Source organism: Chiloscyllium plagiosum, unplaced genomic scaffold (assembly GCF_037043375.1).
Source record: "Chiloscyllium plagiosum isolate Xiang-an unplaced genomic scaffold, Cpla_swu_hap1 HiC_scaffold_5, whole genome shotgun sequence".
In the NCBI taxonomy this organism is placed as follows: domain Eukaryota; kingdom Metazoa; phylum Chordata; class Chondrichthyes; order Orectolobiformes; family Hemiscylliidae; genus Chiloscyllium; species Chiloscyllium plagiosum.
Window position 1 is genome coordinate 132260383 of NW_028270143.1, and position 22299 is coordinate 132282681.

Here is a 22299-nt window from a genome sequence, read left to right on the forward strand (position 1 = left end):
AGGAGCCTTAGTGTATTTCTGCAGTGCCTCTTGTAGATGGTACGCACTGCTGCTATGGAGTTTTGGAGGTGGAGGAAGTGAATGTTTGTGGATGTTGTGCCAATCAAGCGTGAACTGCTTTGTCTGCATCCATCCAGGCAAGTGGGGAGTATTCCATCACACTCCTGAATTGTGCCATGTAGATGTTGGACGTGCTTTGGGGAGTCAGGAGGTGAGTTACTTGCTGCAGTGTTCCTAGCTTCTGATCTACTTTTGCAGCCACTGCTTTTAAATAGAATCATAGCGTACCTACAGTGCAGATAGAGGCCATTCGGCCCATCAAGCCTGCACCAACCCTCTGAAGAACATCCTAAACCACCCACACCATCCCTGTAACTCCACATTTACCATGGCTAATCTACCCAGCCTGTACATCCCTGTACACTGGGCAGTTTAATATGGCCAATTCATCCAACCTGCACATGTATGGACTGTAGGAGGAAACTGGTGAGTCCAGTTGAGTTTCTGATCAATGATTACCCCCAGGGTATTGTTCGTGGGAGATTCAGTATTGGCAATGCCATTGAATATCAAAGGTGATGGTTAGATTCTCTCTTGTTGGAGTTGGTCATTGCCTGGCACTTGTGTGGTGTGCATATTGTCTACCACTTGTCAGTCCAAGGCTGGATATTGTCCAGATCTTGTTGCATTTGAACACGGACTGCTCCAGTATCAGAGGAGTTGTAAATGGTGCTGAACATTGTGTAATTGGAGGCAAACATCCCCACTTCTGAACTTATGATGGAGGGAAGGTCATTGGTGAAGCAACTGGAGGTTGGGCCTGTAACACTATCCTGAGGAACTCCTGCAGAGATGTCTGGAGCTGAGATGACTGAGCTCCAACAACCACAACCATCTTCCTGTGTGCCAGATAAGATTCTGCACAGTATGCTCCACATTTATCCCTGTGCTGCTGTCTGGATTCCAAAGAATCACCTTCCTCTGTGTGAAGAAATTTCGCCTCATCTTGCCTTAACCCACACTTGCAAGTCAATCCAGGAATCTCCTGTCTTAAATTTCCCTTGGTTGGAAGCAGCATCTCTTCTTGTCAAGAATCTTCTTATTTTCTGTAAGATTTCCTTATATTCTTCTAAATCTCAGAGTGTAGACTCAATCTCCTCAATCATTCCTCATAGGAAAGCCCCCTCATTGCAGGAATTGATCTCATGGGTCACCCGAAAACCTTCCTGTAACAAGTATGCCTTTTATTTAAAACAAAAACAAAGTGCTGGTAAAACTCAGCTGGTTTGGCAGCATCTGTGGAGAGAAAGCAGAGTTAACATTTCAGCCCCAGTGACACCCATTTCTGATGGGTCTCTCCACAGATGCTGCCATCATCATGGAATTGGAATTCAGTTCATGAATCTGGAATTGTAAACTGGTCTCAAGGATAGTGATCAATTATTGTTGCAAACAAAAAATCCATCTGATTCATTAATGTCCTTCAGGGAAGGAAATCTGCTGTCCTTACTTAGTCCGGCCTCCACATGACTCCGGATCCTTTGCTCAAATTCGTGATGCGTCTGTACTCAATGGAGCTTAGAAGGATAGTGGAGGAATCAGATTGAAACCTACAGAATACAGAGAAGCCTGAATGGACGTGGAGAAAATGTTTTCATTAGTAGCAGAGACTAAGACCCAAGGGCATTGGATCAGAGTGAAAGGACAGCACTTTAGAACTGAGATGAGGAATTTCTTCAGTGAGAGGTTGATGAATCTGTGGAACTCCTTGCTGCAGAGGGCTGTGGAAGCCAAGTCATTGAATGTTTTTAAGATAGAGATAGATAGGTTCTTGATTATTGAGGGGGTCAAAGGTTACAGGGAGAAGGCAGGTGAATTGGGTTGAGAATCGACCATGATTGAATGGCAGAGCAAACTCAATGGCCTAATTCTGCTCCTATATCTAATCGTCTTATGGTCTAAACAGAGTTAATCATTTGTGATATCACTCACCCTTTACAACTGAAAGGAGGTAGAAATGTGATTTGAGGGGGTAAGGGTTGTAAAAGAGACAATGAGAGTGAGTGTAAATGTAATGAACATCTCTTTCTGCAAGCTAAAATATGGAAAACAGATTCAAATTAAATCAGCACAAGGCAAATAAACAAAATAGGGGCGAGAGTTCACAGGCTGAATTTGTTGAACTTAATGTTCCATCTGTCAGATTTTTGCTCACTCACTTAACCTGTCTGCATTCCTTTGGGAACTCCTTATGTTCTCTTTGCAGCTTACGTTCCTCCTTACCATTGTGCATGAGGAAATTAGTAGCCCTCCATTTGTTCCCTTAATCCATGTCGGTGGAATAGATTGTAAATTGGTGAGGGCTCCTGGCACTCCAAGTTGCATCTTGCCAACAACAGATTTTAGATGCAGTGATTTTCTCCATATTGTTTTTCTGGTGAGCATGGCTGCTTTTGTTCCTCTCTGCCGTTAACAATTATTCTCGACAGTGAAGACAGGTGCAAAATATCATTTAATCTGTCTTTTTCTCTTTAGAGGACCAAGGCTCACTTACTCACTCCCCTCTTAAATATCTATTATAACTCTTGCTATGTTTTTAATGCTTCTAACTAGCTTTTTCTCATTGTAATTTCTCCATTAATCTTTTAGTCCTCCTTTGCTGCTTTTTGTAGTCTGCCCAATCTCTTGACCTGCCACTGTGCATTTTTACTTTCCAGTTTTAATTTCCTCTGTTAACCCCAGATGACGTGTCCTTCTTTCTCACTGGAATGTTTATTTTTGGAATATTCTGAAATACAATGGTAGATATTTAAGGATATATTTCTACTTACTCATCCCTTAACCTCATTTCCTAACTCCCTTCAACCAGCTGTATCTTTATACCCTTATGTAATTTAGAATCATTCGTCTCAGATTCACTTTTCTCTCCCTCCACCCGATTGCAAAATTCAATCATGCAGTGCTACCTAAGGGTGTCTATATTATGAGGTCACCAATTAAATCTGTCTTTTTTTGCATCGTATCAAATCTAAAACCTTTGACTCCAAAACATGCTGACATAAGAAAGAATCTCTCTGACCTTATCTTCCAGGTCACCCTTGCACTGGAATTTGTAGATTAAAATCACACATTTATTGAAATACCTTTCTTAAAAGCCCCCATAAATTCTATCTGTTCTACAATATGGTTTATGTTAGGGGCCCTCTAAACCACTGTTATAAGTTCCTCCTTACCTTTCCTACCTCTCATCTCCACCCAAACAGATTGCATGTTCTCTTGTCTAGAAGGTCACTTCTGTCTATTGTACTTGGATCATCTATAATAACAGAGGAGAAAGTGAGGTCTGCAGATGCTGGAGATCAAAGTTGAAACTTTATTGCTGGAACAGCACAGCAGGTCAGGCAGCATCCAGGGAACAGGAGATTCGACGTTTCGGACACAGGCCCTTCTTCAGGATTCCTGAAGAAGGGCCTGTGCCCGAAACGTCGAATCTCCTGTTCCCTGGATGCTGCCTGACCTGCTGTGCTGTTCCAGCAATAAAGTTTCAACTCGTCTATAATAACAGACCTACCCCATCACCTTTTCATCGTTTCCTGACCTGAAGTGTTACGTTCCCTTTGTCATCTTGCAGGCATGGCCCGATATTGTCATAGAGTCATTGAGATGTACAGCATGGAAACAGACCCTTCGGTCCAACCCGTCCATGCCGACCAGATATCCCAACCCAATCTAGTCCCACCTGCCAGCACCCGGCCCATATCCCTCCAAACCCTTCCTATTCATATACCTATTCAAATGCCTCTTAAATGTTGCGATTGTACCAGCCTCCCCCATTTCCTCTGGCAGCTCATTCCATACACATACCACCCTCTGCGTGAAAAAGTTGCCCCTTAGGTCTCTCTTGTATCTTTCCCTTCTCATCCTAAACCTATGCCCTCTAGTTCTGGACTCCTCAACCCCAGGGAAAAGACTTTGCCTATTTACCCTATTCCATGCCCCTCGTAATTTTGTAAACCTCTATAAGGTTACCCCTCAGCCTCCGACACTCCAGGGAAAACAGCCCCAGCCTGTTCAGACTCTTCCTGTAGCTTAAATCCTCCAACCCTGACAACATCCTTGTCAATCTTTTCTGAATCCTTTCAAGTTTCACAACATCTTTCTGAAAGGAAGGAGACCAGAATTGCACGCAATATTCCAGCAGTGGCCTAACCAATGTCCTGTACAGCCGTAACATGACCTCCCAACTCCAGTACTCAATACTCTGACCAAAAAAGGAAAGCCTACCAAATGCTGCCTTCACTATCCTTTCTACCTGCGACTCTACTTTCAAGGAGCTATGAACCTGCACTCCAAGGTCTCTTTGTTCAGCAACACTCCCAAGGACCTTACCATTAAGTGTATAAGTCGTGTTAAGATTTGCTTTCCCAAAATACAGCACCTTGCACTTATCTGAATTAAACTCCATCTGCCACTTCTCTGCCAATTGGCCCATCTGGTCCAGATCCTGTTGTAATCTGAGGTAACCCTCTTTGCTGTCCACTGCACCTCCAATTTTGGTGTCATCTGCGAACTTACTAACTGTACCTCTTATGTTCGCATCCAAATCATTTATGAAAATGACAAAAAAGTAGAGGATCCAGCACCGATCCTTGTGGCACTCCACTGGTAACAGGCCTCCAGTCTGAAAAACAACCGTCCACCACCACTCTCTGTCTTCTACCTTTGAGCCAGTTCGATATCCAAATGGCAAGTTCTCCCTGTATTCCATGAGATCTAACCTTGCTAATCAGTCTCCCACGGGGAACCTTGTTGAACATCTTACTGAAGTCCATATAGATCACATCTACCTCTCTGCCCTCATCAATCCTCTTTGTTACTTCTTCAAAAAACTCAATCAAGTTTGTGAGACATGATTTCCCATGCACAAAGCCATGTTGAATATCCCTAATCAGTCCTTGCCTTTCCAAATACATGTACATCCTGTCCCTCAGGATTCTCTCCAACAACTTGCCCACCATCGACATCAGGCTCACTGGTCAATTATCCCTGGCTTGTCCTTACCACCCTTCTTAAACAGTGGCACCACGTTAGCCAACTTCCAGTCTTCTGGCACTTCAGGTGTGACTATCGATGATACAAATATCTCAGCAAGAGGCCCAGCAATCATTTCTCTAGCTTCCTACAGAGTTCTTGGGTACACCTGATCAGGTCCTGGGGATTTATCCACCTTTATGCGTTTCAAGTCATCGAGCACTTCCTCCTCTGTAGTATGGACATTTTGCAAGGCGTCACCATCTATTTTCCTACAGTCTATATCTTCCGCAGTAAACACTGATGCAAAATACTCGTTTAGTATCTCCCCCATTTTCTGCGGCTCCACACAAAAGCTGCCTTGCTGATCTTTGAGGGGCCCTATTCTCTCCCTAGTTACCCTTTTGTCCTTAATGTATTTGTGAAAACTCTTTGGATTCTCCTTAATACTATTTGCCAACGCTATCTTATGTCCTCTTTTTGCCCTCCTGATTTCCCTCTTAAGTATACTCCTTCCTTTATACTCTTCTAAGGATTCACTCGATCTATCCTGTCTATACCTTACATATGCTTCCTTCTTTTTCTTAAACAAACTCTCAATTTCTTTCGTCATCCACCATTCCCTATACTTACCAGCTTTTCCTTTCACCCTAATAGCAATATACTTTCTCTGGATTCTCGTTATCTCATTCCTGAAGGCTTCCCATTTTCCTGCCGTCCCTTTACCTGTGAACATCTGCCCCCAATCAGCTTTTGAAAGTTCTTGCCTAATAGCGTCAAAATTGGCTTTTCTCCAATTTAGAACTTCAACTTTTAGATCTGGTCTATCCTTTTCCATCACTATTTTAAAACGAATGGAATTATGGTTGCTGGCCCGAAAGTGCTCCCCCACTGACACCTTAGTCACATGCCCTACCTTATTTCCCAAGGGTAGGTCAAGTTTTGCACCTTCTCTAATAAGTACATCCACATACTGAATCAGAAAGTTTTCTTGTCCACACTTAACAAATTCCACTCCATCTAAACCCTTAACACTGTGGCAGTCCCACTCTATGTTTGGAAAGTTAAAATCCCCTACCATAACCACCCTATTTTTCTTACAGATAGTTGAGATCTCCTTACAAGTTTGTTTCTCAATTTCCCTCTGACTATTAGGGGGTCTATAATACAATCCCAATAAGGTGATCATCCCTTTCTTATTTCTCAGTTCCACCCAAATAATTCCCTGGATGTATTTCCGGGAATATCCTCCCTCAGCACAGCTGTAATGCTATCCCTTATCAAAAATGCCACTCCCCATCCTCTCTTGCCTCCCTTTCTATCCTTTCTGTAACATTTGTATCCTGGAGCATTAAGCTGCCAGTCGATCACATCCTATGTATTGTTTCTGTTTGAGCTTTCAATTAATCAGTTATGAATGCTGCTCGCATTCAGACATAGAGAATTTAGTTTTGTCCTTTTACTATTTCCATAACCTCTATCCTTAATTGTTTGTGCACTCTTAACCTTTGTATGCTATCACCTTCCTTCACACTCAGGTGACAAATTTCCTTATTGCTGCCTCGTTTTCTTCCCTAGTCCTAGTCTTATAATTTATCACTTTTTTTTGTATTCGTTTGTGGCATGTGAGCATTGGTAACTGGCTAATGTTTATTGCCCATAAAGGAATTTCCAAGGTAAGATGATGAGGGTCTTAGGTTGGAACTTGCAGGTGGATGTGATCCTGCATATCTGCTGCCCTTGTCCTTCTGGGTGGCAGAGATCATGAGTTTGCAATGAGCTGTCAGAGGAGAGTTGCCGAGTTACTGTAGTGTGAATTGTTGATAGCGCACACTGCTATCATTGTACGATGATGGTGGTCAAGTGGGCCACTTCATCCTGAGTTGAGTTTCTTAAGTGTTGTTGGCAATGCACCCCATTTGGGCAAGTTGAAGTATTTCATCGTTTCTGCACTCATTATACAATTTGCTGGGATTTTTTTTCTTATTGCATTATGCTAAATGAGAGCTCATGGTGTAGGGGTTTTTGCTCAGATCCCACATAAGAGGCTGGTGAGCAAAATTAAAGAACATGGGATTGGAGGTAATATATTGGCATTGATTAATAGGCAGGGAACATTGTAGGAGTAAGTGGTTCTTTTTCTTGGTGGCAGATTAGTGATGTACTGCGAAGATTAGTGCTTGGGGCTGCAACTATTCACGATGTAAATAAATGACCTGGCTGGGGGAACCAAATAGGTAAAAACAATGACTGCAGATACTGGAAACCAGATTCTGGATTAGTGGTGCTGGAAGAGCGCAGCATTTCAGGCAGCATCCAAGGAGCTTCGAAATCGACGTTTCGGGTAAAAGCCCTTCATCAGGAATAAAGGCAGTGAGCCTGGAGCGTGGAAAGATAAGTGAGAGGAGGGTGGGGAGAAAGTAGCATAGAGTTCAATGGGTGAGTGGGGGAGGGGATGAAGGTGATAGGTCAGGGAGGAGGGTGGAGTGAATAGGTGGAAAAGAAGATAGGCAGGTAGGACAAGCCATGGGGACAATGCTGAGCTGGAAGTTTGGAACTCGGGTGAGGTGGGGGAAGGGGAAATGATGAAACTGTTGAAGTCCACATTGATGCCCTGGGGTTGAAGTGTTCCGAGACGGAAGATGAGGCGTTCTTCCTCCAGGCGTCTGGTGGTGAGGGAGCAGCGGTGAAGGAGGCCCAGGACCTTCATGTCCTCGGCAGAGTGGGAGGGGGAGTTGAAATGTTGGGCCACAGGGCGGTGTGGTTGATTGGTGAGGGTGTCCCGGAGATGTTCCCTAAAGCGCTGTGCTAGGAGGCGTCCAGTCTCCCCAATGTAGAGGAGACTGCATCGGGAGCAACGGATACAATAAATGATATTAGTGGATGTGCAAGTAAAAGTTTGATGGATGTGGAAGGCTCCTTTGGGGCCTTGGATGGAGGTGAGGGAGGAGGTGTGGGCGCAGGTTTTACAGTTCCTGCGGTGGCAGGGGAAAGTGCCAGGATGGGAGGGTGGGTTGTAGGTGGGCGTGTAATTACGGAAGATCCATCAAAGTTTTACTTGCACATCCACTAATATCATTTATTGTATCCGTTGCTCCCGATGCGGTCTCCTCTACATTGGGGAGACTGGGCGCTTCCTAGAAGAGCGCTTTAGGGAACATCTCCGGGACACCCGCACCAATCAACCACACCGCTCTGTGGCCCAACATTTCTACTCCCCCTCCCACTCTGCCGAGGACATGGAGGTCCTGGGCCTCCTTCACCGCCACTCCCTCACCACCAGACGCCTGGAGGAAGAACGCCTCATCTTCCGTCTCGGAACACTTCAACCCCAGGGCATCAATGTGGACTTCAACAGTTTCCTCATTTCCCCTTCCCCCACCTCATCCTAGTTCTGAACTTTCAGCTCAGCACTGTCCCCATGACGTCCTACCTGCCTATCTCCTTTTCCACCTATCCACTCCACCCTCTCCTCCCTGACCTATCACCTTCATCCCCTCTCCCACTCACCCATTGTACTCTATGCTACTTTCTCCCCACCCCCACCCTCCTCTAGCTTATCTCTCCACTCTCCAGGCTCACTGCATTTATTCCTGATGAAGGGCTTTTGCCCGAAACGTTGATTTCGAACTCCTTGGATGCTGCCTGAACTGCTGTGCTCTTCCAGCACCACTAATCCAGAATGGGGGAACCAAATGTAACATTTCCAAGTTTGCTGATGACAGAAATCTAGGTGAGTTGTGAAGAGGATGGAAGGTGGCTTCAGGGCAATCTAGACAAGTTGAGTGTGTGGGAATGCAGTTTGACATCGATAAATGTTAAGTTATGCACTTTGGTCTCTGAAACAGGTAGACGGTGTGTTACCTAAATGCTGATGTATTGGGAAGTGTGGATATCCAAAGGGATCTGGATGTCATAGAGTTAGAGATATACAGCACAGAAACAGACCCTTTGTCCAACCCGTCCATGCCAAACAAAGATCCCAACCCAATCTAGTCCCACCTGCCCAGCACCTGGCCCATATCCCTCCAAACCCTTCCTATTCCTGAAGAAGGGCTAATGCCCGAAACGTCGATTCTCTTGTTCCCTAGATGCTGCCTGACCTGCTGCGCTTTTCCAGCAACACATTTCCATCCCTATTCATACACCCAACCAAATGTCTTTTAAATGTTGCAATTGTACCAGCCTCCACCACATCCTTTGGCAACTCATTCCATACACGCACCACCCTCTGCGTGAAAAAGTTGCCCCTTAGTTGTCTCTTATATCTCACCTAAACCTATGCCGTCTAATTCTGGACTGTTTATTGTTGGAATATTCTGAAATATATCCTTAAATGTCTACCATTGCATTTCTATGGACTCTTCCCTTAACTTCATTTCCCAACTCCCTTCAGCCAGGTCTATCTTCATACCCTTATGTAATTTAGAATCATTCGTCTCAGCTTCACTCTGGGGAAAAGACCTTATCTATTTATCCTAGCCATGCCCCTCATGATTTTATAAACCTCTAGAAGGTCAGCCCTCGGCCTCCGATGCTCCAGGGAAAACAGCCCCAGCCTGTTCAGCCTCTCCCTATAGCTCAAATCCTCCAACCCTGGCAACATCCTTGTAAATCTTTTCCGAACGAGTATCCTTGTACACCAGTTAGTGAAAGGAAATAGGCAGCAAGTTCTGACAATTGCTTCTCTCTCCACTGATGCTGCCCAACCTGCTGAGTTTCTCCAGTATTCATTGTTTTTGTTTTAGGTATGAAACTAGTTAGGAAGCGAAATGATCTGTTGTCCTTCTTTGCAAAAAACTTTGTTCAGAAGTAAGGATGTGCTTATACTGGGCATTGCTATGGAGTGTTGTGTTTGGTTTTGGTTTCCCTAGCGAAGAGAGGATGTACTTGCCGTAGGGGGAGTATAACAGAGGTTCACTAGACTAATACCAGACATGGCAAAACTCTCTCGAATGGTTTAACTGGGCCTGTATCACTAGGATTTAAGGTGAGAGAGGAACTGATAGCAATGTATAAATTCTAACGGGCTGGGCAGAATCGATGCAAGGAAGATGTTCTCCCTGGTTGGGGAGTTGAGAGTCAAGGAACACAGTCTCAGGATACTGTGGGGAGACCATTTTCGATTGAGATGTTGGAATCTTGCTTCACTCTCCAAAGGATAATGAACCTGTGGAATTATCCACCCAGAAGACTGTGGTGGCCAAGTCTCTTGAGAAAGAGATCAATAACACTAACAGGTTTGATATTAATAGCATCGAGGGGCATGGAGAGAACGTGGGGATAAGACATTGAGATGGGGCTCAGCCCATGATCATAATGAAAGGCAGAGCAGGCTAGAAGGGCCAAATGGCCTACTCCTGTTCAAAGAGCCATCTAATATTTTTGAGACATTGGTGGAATGGTGGAATTAGTCAGGCGGGGAATCGAGGCATGTTTGGGGTTACATGGGAATGTTAATTTTGAAAGACAAACAGATTAGCCATGATCTCATTAAATGACCTATTCCTGCCTGTTTATTTGTGTGCTCATGCATTGCAAGTTTCTCTCTGTTGCAGAGAAGATGCCCTGAATCCTGGCCTCTGGCATGCAACACCGTCTTCTGGTACTGTGCTGTACGTTGCCAAGGCTCGTGTCTTTTCCTCTGAATAATCTATCCTCCACTCCCTCTGCATTCCTACACATCTTCCCCCTCCCCACCAATGTGACTCCGTGTGCCACGATGAGAAGGACTGCTGCAATTCAAGAAGGTAGCTGCAACCTTGTCAAGGGTCAATTAGGGAAGGGCAATAAATAACCAAGCCAGTGATGTCCACGTTCTACTCAAAAACCAGACCGATGGGTGCAGTGTGCCAGGTAGTTATGGACGATCACCCAAGGAGGAGGATGTGGTGTGAAGGTTGAAGACTGCACTGATTATATTGTTTGTGGTGTTTTCTCAGTTTGAGCTGTGTGACTGCGAGCAGGAAGGCAGCAATGGATTGAGACAGGATCCTGGGGCCAGCTCCCATCTCCAGGTAAGCAGCACTTATAGTGGGACCTTGCTTGGTCTGGTCAGGGGTCCAAACGTCACTAACCTCAGTGTAGACAATAGTGCAAGTTTGTCTTAAAATGAGGACATTAGCAGGTTCCACATACTGATTAACCTTTTCCTTAGACTGAGGCAGACAATCTGCATGCTACTGTTCGCTCTAATTTTGCAAAATCATAGTCACAAAACAAAAAGGATGATTTACATTTCTCAAGTGCCTTTCTTGTCCCAAAGTGCTTTGCAGCCGTTAGAATGTGATCACTGTATCCCTGACCCCTGCCTACAATGTAAACCAGCAATGAGGGAATGACTGAGAGCATCTGTTTTCATAATGTTGCTTGAGAGATGAATATTGACCATGATTCCAGGCTGAACTCCCCTCCCTTCTTAAAATTGTCTTAAGAATTTCTATATCTGCCAAAGTTGGCAGATGGGGATTGATGTCTCATTGATTTGGTATGTTGTCCAACCATCCATCCATCCATACTGCCCCGCTGCCTGTCCAGCATGTGGTCCCGGCTCATTGAGAAATTGGAACCCCAATTTGGATTCCTATAGGTAACAGTCTCACTGTGTCTTCACTGAAGAGTGTTATGAACCAGTTGAGTTTCTACATTTTGGGTTCATGAATATAGAGCAGCCATTATAATGTATGCAGCCCAGAATTCAGGAGAAGCTGAGTGTGTTGCGAGGTGTGTTCTATAGGCCTATTGGGAAAGTCATTTTTTAAATGTATGCAACATGTATACATTGAGTAATCAATGCTGCCAAACCTTTTTATGTGAAGCTGGTTAAAAATAATCTGTGTTTCTATCAAATGCAGAGCTCAATGTTTGTTCCTGCCTCTTGCCAGAGATTGCCGATGCCCCAGTGCTTCTTGGGAATGTTCCCTGGGTTCCTGCAGGGAGTTCGGTGGCCTGTGGATGTAGCAGACGCTGGTGTCAGACATGCCATGGCACTGCATGACTCTGGGGGGTGCCCATTGGTTTCAGGGGCTCCTCATCCAACTTATCCAAGACCTGAATTGGCCCCACCTCGCATGATGTATTTTCCAGATCGTCAGCTTGCACCCGAGATCTCAGGATCCACCTCCCTGCTAACCGGAGTGTCCCATGGTCTTGTGGTGCCACTGGTTCCTCCGGGATCAACTTCCCAGTATTCTGCCTCAGCTGTTGCTGAGGGATCTCAGAGTGGCTGGTTGACCAATTCCCAGATCACTCATTGTGGATCCTATCTCCAGCCGGTGGACTCAGGGAAGTTTGACCATCCTACTTGTCCAGGTCCCGGTGAACATTCGAACAGACCCCTGCCTGAAAGTCGCACACAGACAACTCCACCTCCAGGAGAAGCCCCGCCTCCCCTGGAGGAAAGGCCTGGCTCAAAGGTGCATCCGTCAACCTTCCAGGGTAATAAACTGGCATTGGTGTCACTCGGTCAAATGGGATGGAGATCAGAAGATGCCACTGTGGCCACCACTGCCCAACCCCTGACCCCCATGCCATGCTTTCATCAGGACTCAGCGAAGCGAGGTAGTTGGAGTGAGAGTGTGAGGGGATACCGCACGTCAACACACACTCATCTGACGATGGATCAAACCACTTCAGTTAAAGGGGACTCAACTGGTCTGACTGCTGCTGGGTCAGTGACCCTGGCAGGTAGCACCAACCAGCCCTCCCAGAGGGACGTCCAGGAGGGTTCTCCCAGCATGGGAGAGCATGGGACAGAGGCTGCAGTGGGTATGGAATGGGCACCTTCCATGTTAGATGCCACAGCAGCAGTGAGCATGGAGCCACAGTTGGACAGCGATACCGTTGTAGAGAATATTGATAATGAGCGCACTGAGACTGAGCTCAGGATGCAAGATGGCGCCCTGACTGAAGAGGTCCAGGAGGCTTTGGATGTGGTTAGGGGGGGCGTCACACCAACAGACACTATGCCTACCCTGAGTAACTCCTGCTGGGACTCTGTGGAGAGTCAGTGCCACTTACTGAGTGACGACAGCTGTCTAAGGCAAAGTGAGCTGACTGAGTCTATGGAGGAGTCCGAAACACTGCATTCTTGTGCTGCCAAGCAGCCGGATCACACTTCCAAGTGGAATGTTGAAAACGAGGAAATTCAATCTGTACCGAATGAGATTGGCTCAGCAGAGAGACCTGTACAGACAGTGATACCACACAGTGTCACGGCAGACGGTTCTTTCATCGATTTCAAACCTGTTGAGAGTAACTCTGTATCTGGAGGGGGTTTGACCTGTGGCCACACAGGACGGATTTTGCACAAACCCATTGATGATCCAAGAAATGACAACTTAGATAAAAATATTCCGGCATCTGACTTGTTATGTCAGGATAGAGATGGCAACACCATGACAGCATGTGTGGGGGATGAGAATATGGGCTCACCTGGTGAGCATGGAGGGTCTGGACTCCCTCAGAGTGTAAATGGTGCAGGTCCCCTGTCAGTGACTGGCAAATCGAGAGGGAGTGAGGAACCGGCAATGGCTGGGGAATCGCCAGTGGCTAGGCAGTGGGTGGATGATGACCTGCGTAAAGATGTGAACTGTGACCGCTCTGAGACTGTGGGAGCTGAAGGGGAATCAGCCAGTGATCCAGGAGTACAACCTGTGGAGTGTGAGCTTGCTGCTAGGGTGTCTAATGTGCAGATCCCAAGCTGTTCTGGGATGGAATCTGATCTCTCAAGCAATGGACAGTCACAAGACGTTTCTTCTCGATGTCCACCAGTCAGTAAAGCCACGCTTGATGCTGACTCAACAACTGAGCACCTGAGCTCAAGTGACAATACATTTGTCTTTGATAAGCCGCACCTTCTGGGTACATTGGGCTTGAGGTTAGAAGCTTCAGACGCTTCACCAGGAGAAACGACAGGGCAGATGGGAAAAGGAGGACGTTTGGTTGACCCAGAATTATCAGACACTGATTCCAAGTCAGCAGTCACAGGGAAGGTGGAGGTCCCGGATGTAGATGGACTTTCTGTGGCTAGTAAGGCAGCAGAGGATAGTACGATCCAGACTGAAGGGTGGTCAGCAAAGGTTTGTAACCCTGCACTGGCTGACTGTCCCCCTTCACCCATTTCCTTATCAAACGATGATGGTTCTGCCTACTCAGCTGGGATCGAACCTGAGGCGCTATTGTTCATCAAAGCAGCCAGGAGTGTGTGCAGCATTCCAGTCAGTGCCTGTTCACCTACTGACCATTCTGCATCTGAATTAGCCAACTCTGTTAACCTGCCGAGTCTCGATCCAGGAAAGGGGAGCTGCTGTTCCATTGTGGAACTTGGGCACTCCAATCAGGCTGGGCCACAGGGTGGAGTCAGTGCAGCTGGTCAACTCTGTGAGGGAGAGTGGCCTAGCACCGAGCATGGAGAGACAACAGGAGATATCAGAGGCTGTGTAATTCAGGGAAATACTCCAGAAATCTCCAAACCAGAGGGTGTTGTCACTTTCATGGAAAGTGTGGAAATGCAATGTGAACGTGACTCGATTGATCAGAGCGAGTTAGATGCAACTGACCAAACCTGTGAATCACATGATGGTAGACTGAATCTTCTGGAATGTAAAGAATTTCCAAGTATTCCCATTGGATCTGTGGATGTAAATGTTGAGACAGTGGGAGGACACACTCTAAATACTGGAATGGTAAAGGAAGGGTATCTCCATGGCAATAGCTCTGGCGTTGTGGAGACTTCGGAGACCCTGGTTTCTACACTTGAAGATAATTCCATGGAGATTGGAGATACTGTTGGATCGGATGAAGATATGGATGTTGACTCAGTGTCCAGGTCTGTGGCCAGGGATGAGATTGTGGAATCTGATCTGTCCAATACTTGCCCAGCACCCTCGGAGTTGCAGCTGACGAGTGCCCGTGTCATTGTCACTGAGGCTGGAAATTGTGGAGCTGAGGGAGAGGTGGACGAATCCCCATTGTCAGAGCGATCTACTGTGGCACCACCTCTGGGCGATGTCGAGAGGGAGGAGGAGCTGGAAGGATCTGAGCCATTGATGCCGGTGAGAGAGCCAGCCAATCAGTTTGGATTGGAAGCTGCAGAGACACTAGTGGCACGTCAGCTTGGTATAGGTGTAGCTCACGTTCCCTCTTGCACAGTGACACCTGCAAATTATGATACTCTTTGCCCACTCATGCAGAGTGAAACCTTGAATTCCACAGCAGAGAAAGAGACCATTAATCAAAGCCACTGCAAGCACTCAGCAATGAATGTGCCTTCCAGCGATAACCGAGTTTTAAGCAGCTTGGAATTCCAGGCTGAGGCAGCAAGTTCAGAGAATCTGCTGGAAGCCGCTATGGTTACCCCAGACCGAGATAATCTAGATCCATCCCAAGATGAGAGCCATCCAGAACCCGGTGTGACAGACGAACCTCTGGCATTGTCTGAAACTGGACAGGATCAGCCCAGACTGGACCATGTTGAAGGGGAGGGACACTTGACCTCGGGATTTCTAACAACCGACGTGCAGTCAGAATTGCTGAGTGAGTCCTGCAATCATTTCACAAACACTGTTACAACAAAGATAGTTGGGCATTTCCCAGGTGAAGAGCGGGTGAACCTGTCTCCAGTGATGGACTCTGAAATTGACAGGCCAGGACCACACCTTCCGGTGGGGAATGGTAAATTTGAGACCACCAAATCACCAATCCAATATTGTCCTCCTGTGAGGCCGATGGCCTTGACTTCGTGCCCAGTAGCAGAGGCAGGAAAAAGCCCAGAATCACCAGCCAGAACTGTCCCACTGTCTCCCTCGACCATGGGTGCTACCTGGCATGGTGGCCGTGACAGTCCTGTCACCCATGGGTGTCAGGAGGGAGCCCCTATGTCTGAAAATGCTGCAGAAATCAGAGATGAATTTAGAGACTCTGGGGAAACAGCTGATGCTCCTTCTGCTGACTCCACTGAAGAACCTTCTAGAAAGAAGGTGCGCGCTTGTACTGGCAGCACTAGAGATTGTGAATCCTCTGTGTGTAACCCCTCTCTCCTGGGTGAAGCCTCTGCTACTGCAGCTGCTGCACACTTTGGTGTGACAACCCTGACTGAGCTGAGTGTGACGACGAACAACTCTGTCCTCCTTTCTGAGTCCGTGTCTGTGCAGAGGAGTGATTTGATGTCCTCTGTTCCTGATGCCTGGCCTGTGACTCAGGAAGCTTATCCGACAGTTGACACAGCGTGTGGGAGTGAATCGGAGTTGAGTGGGGGAAGCGACCAAGCGGCAGGATGGCATGATGAACCTCTGTGTTTGGGGGCGGCAGACACTGATCAGTTTGAGCAGGCCGTGCCTCATGCACATGATGAGGTACCAGAGGTGGGATTGAGTGGAACTGAAGGCACTGAGAGGACCCAATTCCTGCTGGTTCACGGGGGGAAGGCGGAAGCTGTGGATGGGGTGGAGGGGGAGCTTGTCCAACCCAGTTTCTCTGATTCCCAAAGGATTGAACTTGAGGATCCAGTTGAAGAGCAGAGTGAAGATGAAAACATAGCTGAAGAGCTCATGTTGAGACCTGCCACTCCAGAGAACAGAGAACTGCAAAGTCACAGCCCATTGGTGAAGGAATTGAACTTGACCGGGAGAGAGTTACCTATGAGCCTGGGTTTGTGTCGTGGGGCAGAGGAGGAAGAGTCCACTGTGACGGGTGTGTTGGGCGATGATGCAAACTGCTGTTCGATGGAAGAAACTCAGCTGACTGGCCGAGAAGGTGCTGAGGGGGAGGAAGATGAGGTTTGTAGTGACGAGCATGCAGTGCAGCCTGAACTAACTCCTGGGCGTGCACAGGTCAGTGTTTGCCAGGAGGAGGGGCTCGTTTGGATCACAGCTGCCCCCCGTATACAGCCCCAGCTTTTCACCGCAGCCGTGCTCCCCAGACCGGGTGGTCGTGAGACTGGAGGAGTCGGTCAGAAGCAACTCAAAGCTGGAGAGCAACCAACTCCTGCATCCTCTGAGAAGGACGTTCTTCTGGAGGAGAAGTCTGGAGAGATGGCAAGGTCCCGAATCTCGGAGGAACCTGCTGGATTGTTGGAACTCTGTGTCGGAGTTTGCCGGGCTCGGGAGCAGGCAGGGTCCCCTACTGCGTCACCCAGCCCTGATACAAGACAGCAGTGTGTTCAATATGACCTGGAAATGGACAGCTCCAAACGTGAAAATCCCAAGGCTGGGAGAGAGACTGGTTTGTTGGACAAGGTCTCGAGGGAAGGATCTATCCCAGTCTCTCAGTTCCCTGAGACGCTGGATTCATACGGGCTAGAGGGAGAGGAAGAGTCCAGTGAGCAAAGTGCTTCAGGCCACGTCACACCATGTGAGCCAATGGAAAGGAATGACTTGAGCGAACAAACTGCTAGTGAAGAAGGGGAGGCCTCCAACCCAGAACAGCTGACCTGTACGCAGTTGCCGGGTACCTTATCAGACAGTGCACTCGCTACAGTGGAGAATGCGGAGGAGCTGAACATCATCATGGGCAAAGCTAATCTCAACGTTTCTCCTCCTTCACCAGACTGTACAGATGTGGGGGAGGTGAACTTGAGTCTCCCCACCTCCATCAGGAATAAAGGTGACCCAGTACAAACCTCACGAACAGTCACTCCCTGTACATGTGTATCTGAAGACGAGAGGATCTCAGAGGATATCTGCCGTCCAACTGGTTTCTCTGAAGAGTCGATGGTCTTCGGTGAAGAAGGAGCTGAAGATCTTGAGCTCGATGATGAACAGTTGGAGAGGAAGCACCACTCCCATTTACCTCCTGGTCACCGTGAGCAGCAGTTTATCTTCTCCAAGGAAGCTGAAGACCAGTCTGCAGGAGAAGGGATGCCCAGGAGAGGGGTTGCCCAGATTGTGCAGGGGACCCTGGGTGAGCTGGGGCTGTGTACACAGAGGGAGACGGTTCCCCAAACTTTGAGCATTCTGCAGAATGGAGTTGTGCCGACACACTCTGACTGTGCCACAAATGTCTCCGAATGCAAAGATTCGAGAGCCCGCTCCCAGCAGGGAGCTGAAGTACAAAAGCCGAGTGACGGCATATTGAAAAAATGCTGCCCAAAAAACAGAGGTGTTGAGCAGGAAACTGAGACAGTGGCGCTTGGTGAACGTGGGCAATTCCAGCAGGAGGAGAATGTGGCACAACCCAGCCTCCTCAGTGAAGAGCATGGTGCTGTGTTGCCGCAGACATTGGACCGGATACCATTTGGTGAGACACCGATACAGTCGCCGGTGAGCCCGAATCCTGAGGCTGAATCTGTGCACATTGAATGGCAAGACATGGGACGAGATGGAATGGGCAAGTGTCAGGTCATTGTGGGGAGCACTGATTTGGCCGAGACAGGAGCAGCTGACATCAGTCGTACAGATGGGGTGGTCAAAGTTAACTCAACAATTGTCTCTTCAGACCCCAAGTATCTGAATCTACAACCTTCAGAGCCTCAATTGAAGAGGGAGGATATTACAAGCAAGAGCCTAAACAGCCAAATGAACCTTAATTCCCGACCATCAAAGAGACCTTGTGAAGGAGAAGAGGCATTGGGTTCAAAGTCTACTGCCTCCTCTCCCAGTAAAAGAGTGTGCTTGCCTCAGCAAGCTGGAACAGAGGGGCTTGCATCAGCAGAGGGCCAGAATGTCACTCTGCTATCCCTCTCGGCCGAACAGAGGCAGCATCAGGCCTGGTACATAGGCAGACTGGTCCAGCAGTTTGTCACGGAATACAGAGCCTCTCAGGAGTGTCGTGTTACTGGGGAAGTGAGCAAGCAGGACGAGGTCAGGCGAATTGTTAGAGAGTTCTTCAAAACTCAAGTGGCTAAGTCCGAGGAGCCCATTGTTGACCTGCCACAGCAGAGTGTAGAGATGGGTGACTCCGATCAGTGTCACCGCTCCGAGAATTCCGAACCCCGACAGGAGCCGAGAGAAACCAGCGATGACAAGAGCCCTTGCTTAATGGGTAGCAGTTCTGACTGTGGGCCTGGCACTAATGGCTCTGGTTCGTCCACCTCAACTGAGCCCTTGCCTTTGCTGTCTCGTCCATCCAGCGAGCTGGTGAATTGGCATGTTGGAGCGAGGGGTGATTCAGAAAGCTCTCTGGAGGAGGCTGGTAAACTTGCCAGAAAAACTGGGACAGTCCAGGAAACCGCTCAGGGTGACACCTTCCATGTCATGTCTCCAGGCCCCAGCAACTGTGTTCCAGGAGATACTGACCCAATGCAGGAGGTCACTGTGGCTGAGGGCGCTCATCCTTCTCTTTCCCTTACTGAGGAATCGGGGACCAATGTGGAGGCATTCGATGCTTCCAGGGTAAGCTGGAGCTCACTTGCGCACCGTTCTCCCAATGCAGATTCCCATGAGGGGTTGGAGAATGGGGGACTGGGAGCTTGGGAAAGCCAGGCAACACCAGCTGGTAGTGATGGGACAGCCATCACGGCTAGCAACAAGATGGGGAGCTCGCTGTTGGAGATCCTGAGAACTGCCACTGGATCCCTCAGCTGTGCTGTCCTGGAATGTGATGGAGAGGCAGAGACAGACTCAGGGTCTGCTGCTTTAGCTGATGGGTCTGCTGATCAGGGTGTTGCTGATGTGACAGGAGGTTGCTGTAGTCACAGCTCCAGCACAGATAAGTCACCTCCTCCTTCTCCTGCTCTCTCTACAAGTCCTGAAGCTAACAGTCCTGGGCAACCTGGTGAAATGAGATGTTTAAGCCTAGCAGAACCATCGTCTCCTGGTGACAGTTCAAATTGCAGCCAAGATGTGATTGAAAGTTGCAACCCAATGGAATCGCCCCCTTCCAGCCACAATAACCCGGGCTATAGCTACAATGTGGGAGAGAGGCGCGTGAATGTTGATGGCGTTGAATCAGATCCTCCTCCTCATCCTCCTCCTCTGCGTATTTCTGAAGTCTGGAGTATCCAATCCTGTAGCTCGGGCGAAGGACATTTTCCTGCACTGGATCCTGCTCCTAGCCACTTTACTGAACTCCTGCCAAACACCAAAGGTGGCTGTACTTGGAAGCCAGAGCATGAGTGTCCCACTGGTCTGTCAGGCCCTCCTGAGGGGGAAGCCTCCTCAGCAGCAAAGGTATCTGGCCTTGGATCTGACATGCTGTCTTCAAATGGGCAGCAGGGGGAGGCTGAGGCCTTCTGCCTGGGCTTCACCTCTGACCGGTCACCCAGATTGGAGACAGAGCCATCCAAGAGGGTGGTAGCCCAGAATATCGATATGAGGGATGCAGACCACAGTAGCAGCTCTCTTGTGTGGAGGGGAGACCTGCACAGAGAAGGAGACATCATCATCCCCACCAGCATTCAGGAAGCTGGAAGTGAATTGGGTACCAAACCATATCTAGAATTGCTAGAAGACCCAGTCACCAGCCAAAATGACATTGGAATCAGGAGACTGAGGGCTGATTTCTTGGGATCCAGTAAAGAGGAGACTGGAACAGACAGAAAGAGAACATCTCTAGCCACCAACCAAATAAGTTCAGGTGAGCGTATTTGAAATCGACCAAACAATAAGATTTGTGAAGGGATATCAGAGGCAAGACTTATTTGTTAGGGGCAGTGCCAGTGGACTGGCAGGCAGCTAACGGAATTGAAGGCAGACTCCAGACCAATCAGCTTAACATTAGTGATAGGGCAAGGAATAGAAACCCAACTAAAGATAAGAAGCAAAGTACATCTAGAAAAGACAAGATCTTGGTTGAACAACCCTGCTCAGGTGTTTGAGGAGGTGACTCAGGTGGAGTAGACAATCTTCAAAAGGTCTTCAATAAGACCATGAGAAGTGAGAACAGAAATTGGTTATTCAGCTCATTGAGTCTGACCTGCCATTCAATGATATCCTGGCTGAACTGATAATCCTCAACTCCACTTTCTGACCTGTTCCCCAGAACCTCTGATTCCCTTAATAAATAAATCAATCAATCGATAAAGTCTAATCCTCAACTAATAAATAATAATAGGGAGGCACTGGTCAAGTGGTATGATCGCTGGATTATTAAACCAGAAACCCAGCTAATGTTCAGGGGACACTAGTCCAAACCCCGCCGTGCCCAATAGTGAAACTGGAATTCAATAAGAGAGAATCTGGAAGTAAGGGTCTAATGATGACCAGGAAGCCATTGTCAAAAATCCATCTGGTTCACTAGTGTCCTTTAGTAATGTGGTTGACTCTAGGCAATTAGGGATGGGCAATAAATGCTGGCCTGGCCAGAGACACGCACATGCAGTGAGTGAGTAAAGAGAAAAAAAAAACAATGGAGCATGTGATGTTGGGGGCCAGAGCAGAATGTGTTGGCAGCCACTTTCAAGATGGGAATCAGTGAGTGGGATGGTCCCATTCAATCCAACTGGACAAGTCTGATTGCAGAATGAAATCTGGCCCAGATCGACACTTTTTCTTCAGTAACAAGTAGCCATGCAGTTGTACAGCATGGAAACAGACCCTTCGATCCAACTTATCCATGCCGACCAGGTATCCTTAACTAATCTAGTGCCTGCTAGCTTTTGGTCCATATCCCTCTAAACCCTTCCTATTCATATATATTCCAGCTGTCTTTTAAATGTTGAAGTTGTACCAGCCTCCACCACTTCCTCTGGCAGCTCATTCCATACACGAACCACTCAAGGCTGCAGATTTTCTTTGATAGAGACAAAACACTGCAGATGCTTGAATCCAAAGTAGACAGGCAAGAGGCTGGAAGAACACAGCAAGCCAGACAACATCAGGAGGTGGAGAAGTCAACATTTTAGGTGTAACCCTTCTTCAGGACAGATTTTAGAGTCATAGAGATGTACAGCACAGAAACAGACACTTTGGTCCAACTCGTCCATGCTGACCAGATATCCCAACCCAACCTAGTCCCACCTACCAGCACCTGACCCACATCCCTCCAAACCCTTTTTATTCCTATACCCATCCAGATGCCCATACACGCACCATCCTTTGTGTGAAAAAGTTGCCTCTTGGGTCTCTTTTATATCTTTGCCTACTCAACCTAAACTTAGGCCCTCTAGTTCTGGACCCCTCCAACCACACAAAGAGACTTTGTCTATCTATCCTATCCATGCCCCTCATGATTTTATAAACCTCTATAAGGTCACCCCCTCAGCCTCTGACACTCCAGGGAAATCAGCCTCTCCCTGTAGCTCAAATCCTCCAAACCTTGCAACATCCTTGTAAATCTTTTCTGAACCCTTTCAAGTTTCACAACATCCTTCCAATAGGAAGGAGACCAGAA

General features: G+C 47.6%; 1 protein-coding gene across 7 annotated transcripts in view; it reads left to right on the forward strand.

The window, feature by feature from the left end:
• Nucleotides 1-22299, forward strand: part of LOC122550348 (uncharacterized) — a 113854-nt gene that overhangs the window by 16249 nt on the left and 75306 nt on the right. For all 7 annotated transcript variants that reach the window (XR_015757286.1, XM_087987677.1, XM_087987679.1 and 4 more), the window contains exons 5-6: nucleotides 10974-11048; nucleotides 11886-20544. Coding sequence is in view for 6 of the 7 variants with exons in the window: in XM_087987677.1 (XP_087843803.1) it covers nucleotides 10974-11048; nucleotides 11886-20544 (8734 nt within the window). In the remaining variant the exon portion in view is untranslated. The remainder of the gene's footprint in view (nucleotides 1-10973; nucleotides 11049-11885; nucleotides 20545-22299) is intronic.